Here is a 13,163-nt window from a genome sequence, read left to right on the forward strand (position 1 = left end):
GCAAACTGCAGAAAAATAGCATAAAATAGATTTTTCAGTGGGATATTGATCCCAAACACACAGCCAAGGAAACCTTCTATTGGTTTCAGACAGATAAAACTTAAATCCACTTGAACATCCATGAAAATTGAGGAACCGATGAGTTTAGTGCTTACTATTCCTGCTTTCTCTCTTCTCTCAAATACACGTCTACCACATCTCACCACCTGTTACTGAAACTTCTCACTGACATGTGCTGAATACGTGTCACTGTGATGGCGTTGACTTAGTGACAGCCAGCTGTTTACTCACGCTTCACAATCCTCTTCTTGCCTTACCAGTGATCTCATCTTTCACAGGTAGTCCCTTCCTTCCTGCCTACCACCCAACTACACAGAAGTTCCTTCGCTGATGGACAGCTTGATGTCAACACCTCCATTGTGTGCCACCTCCCACACGTTACGTGCACGCTGCATGCAAACACATGCAGGAGTTATCAGTCAACATAGTTACATTGTACAAAATCCAAAACAATCGGCCCACGGCTTGCATTTGAGATGGATTGTCTTATTCCTCRACACAGATTTTCTCATTTCTTACTCAGAGAGCTGAAATTCAAAAATATGTYTCCAAAAATACTATTGTGTAAAAATAAGCATGCAGGATTCATTCTGAATGCATTAGCACTCATAAAGCTACCACTTCCCAACTGAGCCATTTTGGAACGTTTGGTGATTTCAGAGTTCCTTTCTTGTCCCTAAGAAAACATCCTGAATTTGTAATACAGAMTTAATACTAAAGATCAAGACACTCAGTGCACTCAGGGCGAATAATGATGTTTAAAGAGAGAAGACGTTACAATGATTCACATTGACTTAAATCCTGGATGGAGACCAGGATTTAAGAATATAAACAGAGGAAATAGGAGCAAGAGCACAATAATAAATCAAAAACTGTATTGAAACCTAAACAGGTTGTTGGTCAATTTGTCAAATGTTTAACATTTTAAGCTATATAAAGTCAAAACCTCTGCATAAAATTGATTATTTGTGTTGTTTCTAGTTTTAGAGGTTGACTTCTAAAAGCCTAACCAGGTACTGAGTCTGCAAATTAACCCTGGTGGAAAGGCCTATAGACAGAACAACGGTTTCTTATAAATGTAACATTCTTTTATGTCTTTTCTCAKCTCCAATAAATTTTAAATAAATAAATAAAAACCTTTTCTGTCAGGCTTTCACACTGTGATCACCGACTGATGGCAAAGGCATAAAGGCTTTCTGTCTTTTCAGGTTTGCTGGACTGAACAAGCACGGCGTCTTGCTGTGCTCCGTCTCTGCAACGGCTGTACACAGTAAGACGGCTATTTCAATTTCTGAAAAGATCTTGAGGGGGGGTTTGAGACAAATAGTGTCAAATGTTGGACCCAGAGAGACTTTGCGTGGGCTGAGCTTGAGGGTCCAACAGGCTGTCCAAGAAGACACATGCAGATCTTAATGACGCTGACTGCAGAACCRAAGCCCATCTGTGAGAGAGAGGCTTAGAGAACAAAGAAAATCTTCAAAGACCGTGTTTCGTTCAATGCTCCGAACCTGCCGATTTCAACTTAGTAGGGGGTAATAAGAGAAAAGTTTAATTCTGATGAGAAAAAAAAAATCAACCTAAATCACCCTGAASGCTAGTAGTATGACAGGAATATCCCACTGGACAAGGTTGGGATACCTTATCAAAATAGTGCACATAAATCAATACTACAGCAKATTATGGCCATATTGAAGAGGACCAACTATACAGATCACTGCGYCCAAAGAACAAATGGAAAAAACAAATGAGAGTGTGGATGCCGTTTGTGAAGTTACCTTTACCATCCTACTGTTTTTCTATAAACTTCCTGCTCAGCTTCTCTTTTTTTTCATTAAAAGTTAATGCAACTTTCCACTTATTGTACCTTAARTAGGACCAGAAACAGTACATTTCAGTCACTTCTAAATATTTGACAGATGTGGTGAGCTACACAAAAGTCAGTGCCTAGTAATTTCCTGCCCTGGGGTTACAGTAATGACTCTGAGCAGCAATCTATGTCAGTACTTGTGTGCGCTTCGTGAGTCATGGATTGAAGACTGCAAACAAACAGCAGGCGGTCACATGTAGAGTAGTATWTTTTTTTTCTTTTGCCTGCCTTATCTACACAACAACTGGAACTTTTCTCTTACCCGTCTAAGTCCTGGTAATTGATGTTGAGTCTCTTGTTGGAGCCCAGCAACTCTGGAAAAATGACAGAGAAAGGGATGTGGGGGGAAGAGGGTACAGAAAAAGACAATAAGTGTTTTTGGTACAAAGTTTGTTATTTCACCTGAGCTCATCAGAAATCCTTCCAACCTCATGTGTGTGTGTTTCTTTTTCCCTTAAGTCCCCCCCCTCCTCATCATCACTTCTTATCATGACAGCCCTGACAGGATGGAGAGCTTTCCTCACCCTTCCCCTCTCTCGGTGCGTCTGACTCCATCATGACAGCCAAATGATTCCTTAAACAAATGACTCTGCCTCACAGAAACAAAATATTCCACCTCATTTGCAATGTTAGCGTCTCACGGYTCTTTGGTATTCGAACTGACAACCATGAAAACAAGAAGGCATGCCAGGAGAAAGCATCTGCATGTCTCTCCTTCCAACAGCATCACAGTCTACATCAGTCACCACAACTGAACACGCTTATTTTCCACTCACCTTGAAAGCGACACACTGCTATTTGTCCCATGTCTTCATTTATTCAGCTGCTAACCCCTCCGAGTGCCACCGTTCAAAGCCAAGATCACGAATGAGCTGACAACTAAAACCGTTTCCTACTTTAGCTCTTTGCCAAGCTGTTCACGATGTCAACAAATAGTACACCGAAGACTGTATCCTCAATAAAGCTGCTCAGTGTGTGCAGTGTAAGCACTCTTGTATAATTTTCTTAATCCAAGGTATCAAAAACAGATCTTTACTTGCAAAACACAAACTTCCTTTTCTTACATGCCTAATCCTCTGTTCATCTTTAGGTATTACCTAGAATCAAACAAGTCTACTCGCCCAATTCTGCTTCACCCTTAAAAGCCTATTGCTAAACATTTTAGACGTCCAAGCTTCAAATAACAAACATCTTTCTCAATCTCATTCGTCCAATTCTCCTGTCTCAAATGACGACTCTTGACTGCAACCTCTCCTCTCACCCAGCTAAATATCCTCTGACGTCCTACAGCTGATGTCGGCTCCAAAGGCCCGACTGTTCAGCGAGACCCACACAGGAACCAGACTGCCAAGTGCTCTAGATACAGCGCCATTCACGGCCGCAAATTACCCCCATTGTTTTCTCCCACGGAGGTGCGGAATACCGCACAGCCGTGTGTGTTTGGACAGCACACACGGAGCGAGACGGGAAGAGGAAGAGATAGAGCYGAACAGTGGGAGTTGGGAGATATCAGTTTCCATTATAACGGAGCCAAAAATTTACAAGTTTTAGCCTGAGAGGCCTTGACCGGTGAGCGGCTAGTTGGAAACTGAAAAATGTTGATATATGAATAACCAGGTGGTGCTAACGAAACTCTTTAGTGGGGCTGGGTGATGTGGCTTAAAAATAAAATATCTGGGGKTTTTTTCTTAAAGAAAAATTGCATCACACTTTCTGTGAGTTYACCTGAATTCAAAGTCGGGGGAAAAAAAGAAGCTGTTAAACTCACTTCTCAAGCAAGATGGTAGCTCTTGAGATGGCTAACATCACTCTCTGCTATGGAAACCCAATGGGTGCACTGATGACAAGAAATCCAGATTTTCCAAAAATTTAAACTTCAAAACAAACAAAAAAAAATCTCCCAGTCCTACTCTTTAGTGTTAAACTTGTTATTCTCKGAAGAAAACTCAAAGTTGGCTGTTTTSCGAATCTTTAAAGTTTTTAGAAATAAACTCAAGTGAAGCTCAGGGATGTAAGAAATTATTAAAAAGTAGATTTCTAAAACTGCTTACTGCAGTTCATTCAGGTTGGAARCAAGAGAGAGCAAGATTTGCTGCAGATAACAAGAAGACTAGCAGGAGAATAGCAAAGGTGCTTTCTGTCCTTTTCAACAAACAACCTCTGTTTTSGAACATGCTGGAATTGTACAGAAATGTACAGATAAAATTAAACAAAAAAAGCAGATTTTGTATTGCAAACACAAGTGAATATGCTAGTAGGAACCTGTGGCTCATGAACCTTGTCCACGCTGTAGCAGCTTAYGTCGGTTCTACACTGAAAAAAAGTAGAACCGAATCCAACAACCTTAAAATTTATCTTGTAAGAAAAAAAATGCTCATTTGAGAGACCAGTTGCCTCATAGTTAATTTTAATTAAACCCAAACCTGTACAAGTGAACATACCCTAAACAGCACAGTGTCACTGAATAATTTAACAAGGAGAGAAACTTGCCAGCTGTTGTAATTTGTCAGATAACACTGACACKTAGGTAAGAACATCGCAGCGTCAGTAACYAACTGTTTTGTTGGGTGAACTGATATTGCATTAGAAATGTTCACAAGTCATTTATCCAAAGTCCAATTGAAGAATCMAGTCTTTTKCCCCAAGTCCAAGTCAGGTTTGGACCCTCCCATGAACACATAAATAAATCTTCTATCATCAAATGMATGCCAAATAATATGTCTGCACTGCATTGAAGTACGCTCRTAATTCAATTAGAAAARTTTGATCAGTTAATGAATTATGTTTATCTGYTCTGTTACTRTGTTTTGCTATATTTGGAGAAATTTCCACTCATCGTGTTGACATTTCTAGRAAACTTTGTTGTCAAGCACAAAGAGTAAACACGTCCCAGGGAATGTTTAAAAATGACAAAATCAAGAATAAAGTATAGTGTAGTCAGTAACTGAGAGGGAATCTTAAGAGCATAAGGAATGATTTGCACGAACCAAATAGGAAATGCTTTTATTTTGATAAGAGGAAAATGTATTGTAATGACACAGTTAATTTAACACAATAAGATGATGGAAAACAAGCAAAGGAAAAAGATTAGGGTAAGTTAGGTTTAGAAAGTAAGAAAGTCAAAGAGAAACAAAAAAGTTCTTTGTGCATCCAAAGTGTAAATCAAGATTGTTTCTGTGCAAACTTCCATGACATTTTCTCATACATAAATCTATGGCATTCTTTCTAAACTGTATGGCCATACAAATTGAGGGTAAGGTTACGCAATTACGAGACATTCCCAGCCCTATTAGTGTGATTGTGCTGACTACAAACCATATCTGATTCTCCCGAACCATGTTCAGAACTGAAAAAGCCTTTCGGTTACAAGGTGGAACGTCATTAAGAAACAAGAGAAGTCCAGCTGCTTTCCATTTAAGCAATTAGGATAGTCATGTCTTGTATGAAGCTACACCGATGAAAAGTTGTTGCTTGGATGAATCAGTTTTGCTTTCCCTGTTTTCTTTCACCCTGATAACGTTTATGTAGGATTTATGGTTTTTATTATTAGCATGGTAATCCTAAGTGCTTAAGCAGAAGGCAACAACGCTTTTTTTTCTTGTTTCTTGAAGATACTTCTTCGCCTCTCATAAGAAAAGCTTCTTCAGTTCTGAAAATGGCTGGAAGTAACTTATAAATTGCAGTCAGAACAATCACTAATAGGGCCATTAAAAGTYCCTAATGGTGTAATTAGYACACATGAGTCACTGATCTTACCATCTATTCAGCTAAATGTTYGGGTYGTTGTTGCCTAACCATCCAAACATGTCCCTAACAAGGCCTTATGGGTTGTTTTGGTCTTAAGTCAGGGCTGCAGAGGAAGTGCTAGAAAAATAAAATCTGATGCCACCCCCTCTGTCTACACAAACTTTTCTCAATAGAAGCAAATCAGAAGCAAAAAACACTTTAATGATATGGGAGGACTTGATTTTCCTAAAAAATCTGATCCATTTTCATAATTTTGGACTCTGTCAACAAGCATTTTTAAAACACTAGGCTAAAGTAAGACAGAAAACAGCAGACCAATGAATTTGCACATAATATTCATAATAAAGGCATTTCTTACTATTCCATACCAATTTTGTAGCAGTTGTGCTCTTTATCTCATTTGTATCAATCTAAATGTAGATGGGCAACAGTTTACTTGAAGTCTGAAATGCACCAGCAAATTTAATAAATCTCAATTGTCCTTAAAACAAGCTGGTGAAATTGGGCAAAATTAATCTGTTATATTGTTTTCTTTGAAATGCGTGCTTTCATGTAGGCGATTGTACTAAAATTATAATGATAATGGCAACAAAATAYATTAAAGACACATCTATTTAATGTGTCTTTAACTGGTAAATATGGGTTCAAGTGCTTTTAACACAATTTGTATTTCTAGAGTAATTTCACTATTTAACTTAAACTGTTTTTAAAGTCCTAATGTTAGGTTTTTTTTATTTGTTGTTTACCCCAAGCAATCCCATTCTCCCATACAGTCAGATATTAAATTTTACTGTCCATAAAGGAGAAGGAAGCCTGGCCAAGCAGTAAAATTAAGACCAACGCTGTGATAAAGCACAAAAATGTCAATATAATCTATGGGAAGGAAAACATGGATTACATAATCAGAAGTAAATACTTACAAATGCAAGTCTTGCTGTGCTAAAACAGTGGAAGAAAGATAAATCAGACATCATCCTATACAACACATGAGAAGAATATTTGAATGTGAAGAAATTAGAGGATTTCTGACTGAGCTCCCACTGAAGCCATGATCCAATATTCTATTCTGTCCTCCTTTGTTGGTTTATTGATGCTATTATTCAGCTCAGAGAAGTCAGCAAACAAAAATTAGTCCGATTCTCCTTGCAGCTGCGTTTTCTGAGGGTCTTATGAAACCATAAATAAAACACACAAACAGCCTCAAAACTGTAAAAAGCTTTAAGGCTGGTAATTCATGTTTTACACTCTCCTAACATTTACAGCYATATAACTAACTATTCCACAATTTGCTTCACATGTACTATTTACATGGAAGTCAGAGGATTAAGAGTCTTAGTTTTAGTGGTTCGGAAATTGACCCCAAGTGCTGTGCATGCAATCCAGCAGGAGATGCAGATATCAGTGTGTAAAGAATGGGCGCAGTCATGCTTTGCGTTTGCATTGGTTGTTCAGCAGAAGGCCCCAGAGAAGCTCAGGAGCTTTTGTTGAGCGCATGCTGCTGGTGACTCAAGTTCYTGAACACAAGAGCTTGAAGGCACAAGGAGGCACATTGATCAAGAGGCAGATATGGACGGGGCTGGGCGTTGGGCACCACGCCAAAGTGGGGTCTGAGCTGTCTCAGAAGCATGGAAAGAACAGGGCCTTTCAGGAGTTCCAGTTCCAACATGAGCCTTGCATTCCTCGCATAGCGTGCCCACCATGCTATCCTACATGGTCCATGTTCTTCCTTGTGCCCCACAGAGGGAGGGAGAACCTCCTCCTTANCCTCTGAATTATTTGCGGTACCGTCAGCTTTGCTTTATCTATCTGTGGCTCATAAAGACTTTACAGCATTCTTAACTCTGTTGGCCAGGAGGCTGATTTTGTTATTGCAAGTCTTCAGCTCCACCTTCTCGTACGGACTAGATTAAGGAAGTGATCCAGCAAGTGAAAATAGAGATCAGACYGACCTTATCTGGTTTTGGGCACAAATTTGGAAAAAAATCTGGAGCCTCTTTTTATCGTATATTAACTGCATGTCTTGTTCTGTTGACTGAGATTGTCTGGCRGATGTATCACCTTGCTTAAAGCCCTTGAACTGTCTTWACAGTTACATACATACTGTCGTGCATTAGTACGTTAAAGTTGCGCCTGTGGAAAAGATGCGTGAGTTTTTCTTCACAAGCCTCTCAAAACTGTGGCCRTCCCTTTTTTCTTGTGCATGTTTTTCTACGACACTTGTTGCTTCCACTTAACTTTCCGGTGAATACAGCACTATGTACTGTATCCAAGGCAGCTTCTGTAATACAGATTTTTCTGTGAAGAYTGCTGTATTAGTTGTAAAACATAGTCATYAAAACTAACAGAAATAAACATTTGAAATAYATAAATACATCACTACGCGTAATGGATCTTTAAAGGAGTTCCASTTTCAGCTTAGGTTCTAACCAGATGTAGAAARCTGACAACAATTAGGTGATACGAGACCGTCAATGTGGCAAAGCCCTGATTAGGAATTTATATCTGCCCTCAACTAAGTGATTTCTCAACCTATGTRCTGGATGGTTTTCTGTTTGCATTCYCTGCTACTGAACGTTCTTTTCCAGGAGAGTCAGAGTGGAGATGGTGTTACAAAAACATTTGCTTATTTAGGAAGGATGAGAGCCATCAGCAGAGTGTCTAACAGACAGGGTGGGGTTACTTGGCAAACTGAAYACATATTCTACATATTTACACACAAACAAGMATAAGTTTAAAAAAGAAAGTGTAAAGTCAGCTGAGAAAAACAGAACATGATGGTATGCAGCTTTCGATTTGGTATGAGGTGACATCAGACTGYCATGAACAAATAGCAGAGGATTTACAATGAGCCAAATCTTTATTTACTGTTAAACTYGCTCATGTTTTTGCATGCAGTCAATTMATTTCAGGGTAACACAGGGGGCTGAAAAAGCTTCCCAAATCCCTCGACTCCCTCCTAAACTTAAACSCTATTCTACCCCACCTGTAYCTCCTATCAACCACCTCGGTCACCAGTCCACCTGTTGAACCGAGGGTGGACTGGTGACCCTCGGTTCACCAGTCTTACTTCTGATGGGGGGTGAGGCAACCCCCCATCAGAAGTAAGAGGACGCCCCAAGCCACAAGCYAACCAGAATCTGGAGTGGGCCAAGACTGAACTTTGTGATCCWTGGCCTGCTCATACCCCATTGTCTGCAGCACCCCAAGATCCATTGACCCTAAGCACAGAACTAGAGCTGGTATTTGCTCCCAAAAAAACAAGGAAAACCATAATCTTGTTTCTCGTAGTTAGTTGAGGCAATTGTAAACAACAAAACAGACTCCTGGGTTGTATATTGTGTAAGGCTGGCACCCTGCTTTCAAAAACAGAATGCTTAGTCAATGCAGAAACAGTGAATTGATAGAGAATGCAGAAAAAARGTTAATCAGTCACTGCTTACGCACTTCAAGGTTGAAGGACTGCACTTTGCAGTTGGCTTTTCATAGAGTCTAGATATAAATAGGCATAACTCATGGAGATGTTCACTCCCCACAGTGTGCCATGCAGTAACAAGATTTGAAGGATCCTAAATCAAACAGCATGCAGTCCAATACTCTGAACGTTAACTGCAATTAATGTCAGAAATCACYGATTTACACTGTACATTAGATCTGGGGAAGAATCTAAAACAGATGAGGGCATCACCCACTACACAAGCAAACACCCCTAACCCTCATTGCACAAACATTCTCACTGATTTACAAGGTACAGTAAAAAACAACTCTGTCATTCYGGYAAATGCTTGCTCAATCTTGTCGGAGTGCGAAAATTAATAAACTGGTGTGTATTTTCAGTAAACCGGGRCATTCCAGTCCTAAGTGCTTCAGTTGAAGGAACCWGATTTTTTTTTCTCTTGTTGTTTGAAGACATTTTGYCTCTTATCCAAAAAAAATGAATGAGATGCAAACTGGCATGTTAAATGTTATGGTCACAAAAGTGCAAGTAAAAACATACTGAATATGTAAGGCTTGTTGAAAGAGGCTTTCTTGATAAACAAACTAAAATAAAGTGGACTAAACAGGGTTGGTGTGAATGCACCCTAAAGTTGCCTTTTCCCTCCTTTCAAGCCTGGCAGGRTCCATWTATTTATGACCCGAGCARAAACATAAAGCAGAGAACATCSCTGAATTATGGGCCACACAACRGTGCACACACATTGGTTCACTGKGTGGGTTGGTTTAAATTGACCACTTTAAATTGAAGGGTGTTCCCTGCCTCKTGCCTAAAGACCACCAAGAGAAAGACAGCAGCCCCCTCGACTCTGCCAAGGACCGAGCTGCTACAGAAAATGTGCTTTTCTCACTTGATGACGTCTTTGTGTCCGTTCCTGGCTGCCAGGTGNATTTTTTATTCTTTAACCACAATTACAAATATACCTTTCCTTTCAACCGGAAATGCAAACCAACTTCCACTCATACCAGCTTCCTATGAACAAACAACAACAAAAAARKKSMMYTKSYTTTKGGKYMAAMCCCCMMMAARSMAWKRRGAAAAAAAAGGTAAACAGCAAGACCACAAGTGCCTGGGGAAGGACCTAAATACATAGGAGTGAGAAAAGAGGTAATTACAGGTCATCATCCATCTCTGGCAATAAAAGCTTTGTGGTTAGGTAGGGGCCTCATCAAGGGAAACACTTATCTGAGGAACACATCTATCTTGCTGCACTGATTACTGAGAGTGTAAACACAGTCCCTCAAACCAAACCACTGAGGCAGAGCGTGGGCTTGAATTTACTCCAGTTGTCCCAATGCACTTCTAAATAGTTTAAAAATAAAACAAAAAACTCCTTCGTCTTGTTACTGGATGCAAAAAAAAAGAAAAAAAAAGACAAAAACAGAAAACACATGTACATCACAAAGAGCTAAGAATGAGTTTTCCACTCCTTGATGTTGCAGGTAATTGACTTCAAAGTCGCTGGTGACACTCAGCACCCTTGCTGCGCTAATGTTCTGTGYAGGTGATCTCCAAATCCCTTTAGGAGGGTGTCCAGGAGTTTAAAACAATGTGATTACATGGTGAGATGAGGAGTCTCACCAAGAAGTCATTGTCCAGGTCTCAGCATGCATYAGCTTGGCCTGCAGTTATGACCGTTTCCTCCCTAAAATGGACATAGGAGTAAAACAAAACCAGTAGGGTGGAAACAATGCAATAATTGTTCTGCRGTACTATGCCAAAGTCTGGAGTCCATTTTTTATTTTCTTTAAGAAACTTTTCAAAGAAAGTTTTGTATTTACTTTGGCTGCTTTTTAACTCTAATCCAGTCCAGTTCTTCTACCTGGTGAATCTGACAGCTTTATTATTTGCACCCTTCAACATAATGCAACAAGTTCCAAAGGACAGTCTTTTCCAGAAACTTTTTCTGAGTTAGTTCCATGATATTCCAGTATTTTCTTTTTACTGTTTACATATTATTTTGAGCTTCAGCTAAATTTATGAAGAGACGGAGCTAAATGAAGGGCAATCCTGGAAGAAAACTTGTTTGAAGTTGCAAAAAACTTGAGGCTTGAGAAGGACAACCCAAAACATGAAGCCAAAGCAGCAATTAAATGGTTTCAATCACAGCAAGTGCATCTATTAAAATGTCCCAGTCTGAGTCTACGTACAAATCCAATTGAGTATCAAGCAAGACTTGAAAATGAATATCCAGTGACATCCAACTGAGTTTATCGTTTAAAATTTTATTAGGGACAAATGCCAGAAACTTAGATTAAAACAATAAAATCCCGCATCACAGTGAATCGCCCTGGAAGCACCTTTAAAAGTTGGTTTAAATGAAAAGTTAAGATGAACAGTAAATGCAATAAAAAGGTCAAAAAGAAATGTAAAACAATGTATTTAAAACTACTGACTCATAACAATAGTTATGAGCTTATTCTTGTAAGGTTTTGTGTAAATTTTACAAAATAATTTACTTTTTTTATTATTTGTGTAAATTTGTGTATGCTGGTAGAGGCAAACCCAAAAAGATTACTGTTATAATTTCATTGAAACTTCTAGATCCTAATAGCGTGAATACAAACGTCCGTCACACTTTTAAATTTTTTATTTGTAAAAGATTTTGTCAGTGACATATCTTTTTCTTTTGCACTGCACAATTTTGCATTACTTTAAGTTGGACTCTGTATGTCATAGTCGCATAAAACTCCAATAAAATGCATTGACGTTTGAAACCAAATGTGCAAAAGTTCAAGGAGCTTTTCATCTCTAATACTTGAGTTTATTCTAGTGTTGTTGCATGCTGTGGAGGCATTTTCTGTACTGTGTTTGCAAAGACAAATATCCCCTCTAGTCATCGCAATTTAAGAAGTTATTTTAAGTGSAAGTCATTTGGGGTTTCTTAACAGTTGATTTCACTGTGAGACATAAAATATGATGCACATAAATTAGAAAAGAAAAAAAAAGAAAGTGTTGTATTCAGACACTATGCAGGGAACTTAACTGATGGGAGTTTTATTGTTTCCTAAAGCTACAGAGATAAACTCCAAGGNAAAAAAAACAACAGACAACAAAGAAGACTTGGTTTGCTTGTCTTTTTGTCTCATTCAACAGGCCTTGCAGCTGGCTGGGGGCTTTTGTTGCTTCGGCTTGCATGGCTGTTCTGAAATGCTTTTGAACATGATCTAAAAAAAAAAAGAGAAAAAACTAAGAATGCTTAAAAATAACTAAAAACACTGGAGAGTAGTGCATGAAGTCAAGATTTCTACACACTATGCTTGCATGACAGAGGTTTAGATTTCGGCCATAAGCTATTAATTTCCTTTTTATTCMATTTAAAGGTCTTACAAATTGCAATGATCACATCAACTCTACGTGGTCTACAATCATTTAGGTGTACCATTGCCACACCTGGAAACGTGGAGGACCGCTGCTTGCAAATCCCAAGTCAAGGATATACTTCTACTGCCATCACCACAGTATTAAACCACTAGGATCATACTGTGGATGTTTTATCCACGGTCAAAACCTTTCATGATGTATCACTCTGTATAATAATAAGTCACAATCACTAAGGGGAGACCAGGAATTCCTCACACATCCCAAAATMTCTCACCAAGACCTTGAAAAGACCTATGAGGCAAGGGATTCTTTGACTATGAAGTTACCTGTATYTGTCCTTTGTARTAAAAAATGACTTAACGCAATGGAAATCTTAACTTTAGAGTGTGATTGTGAATTAATTGTTAGTGTATTCATGTAAGAGAATGTAATTGACTCCAAATTGTAGACTTTTGAGAATGAAGGTCATAAAGAAATGTGAAACGAGTGTAAGAAAAAAACATTTGCCAATATCTCCGTAACCCAAAACTGCCAACTGYCAATATCTTAAGCAAAAGTTTGGTGKATTTTTTATTCTTTAACCACAATTACAAATATACCTTTCCTTTCAACCGGAAATGCAAACCAACTTCCACTCATACCAGCTTCCTATGAACAAACAACAACAAAAAA

At 38.8% G+C, this 13,163-nt stretch overlaps 1 protein-coding gene across 1 annotated transcript in view; it reads right to left on the bottom strand.

The window, feature by feature from the left end:
* LOC103481904 (CASK interacting protein 2) overlaps positions 1-13,163 on the bottom strand; it is a 70,016-nt gene that overhangs the window by 40,822 nt on the left and 16,031 nt on the right. The window contains exon 3 of the mRNA XM_008437707.2: positions 2,190-2,241. Coding sequence (XP_008435929.2) covers positions 2,190-2,241 — 52 coding nt within the window. The remainder of the gene's footprint in view (positions 1-2,189; positions 2,242-13,163) is intronic.

Source organism: Poecilia reticulata, linkage group LG19, assembly GCF_000633615.1.
Source record: "Poecilia reticulata strain Guanapo linkage group LG19, Guppy_female_1.0+MT, whole genome shotgun sequence".
Taxonomy (NCBI): Eukaryota; Metazoa; Chordata; class Actinopteri; order Cyprinodontiformes; family Poeciliidae; genus Poecilia; species Poecilia reticulata.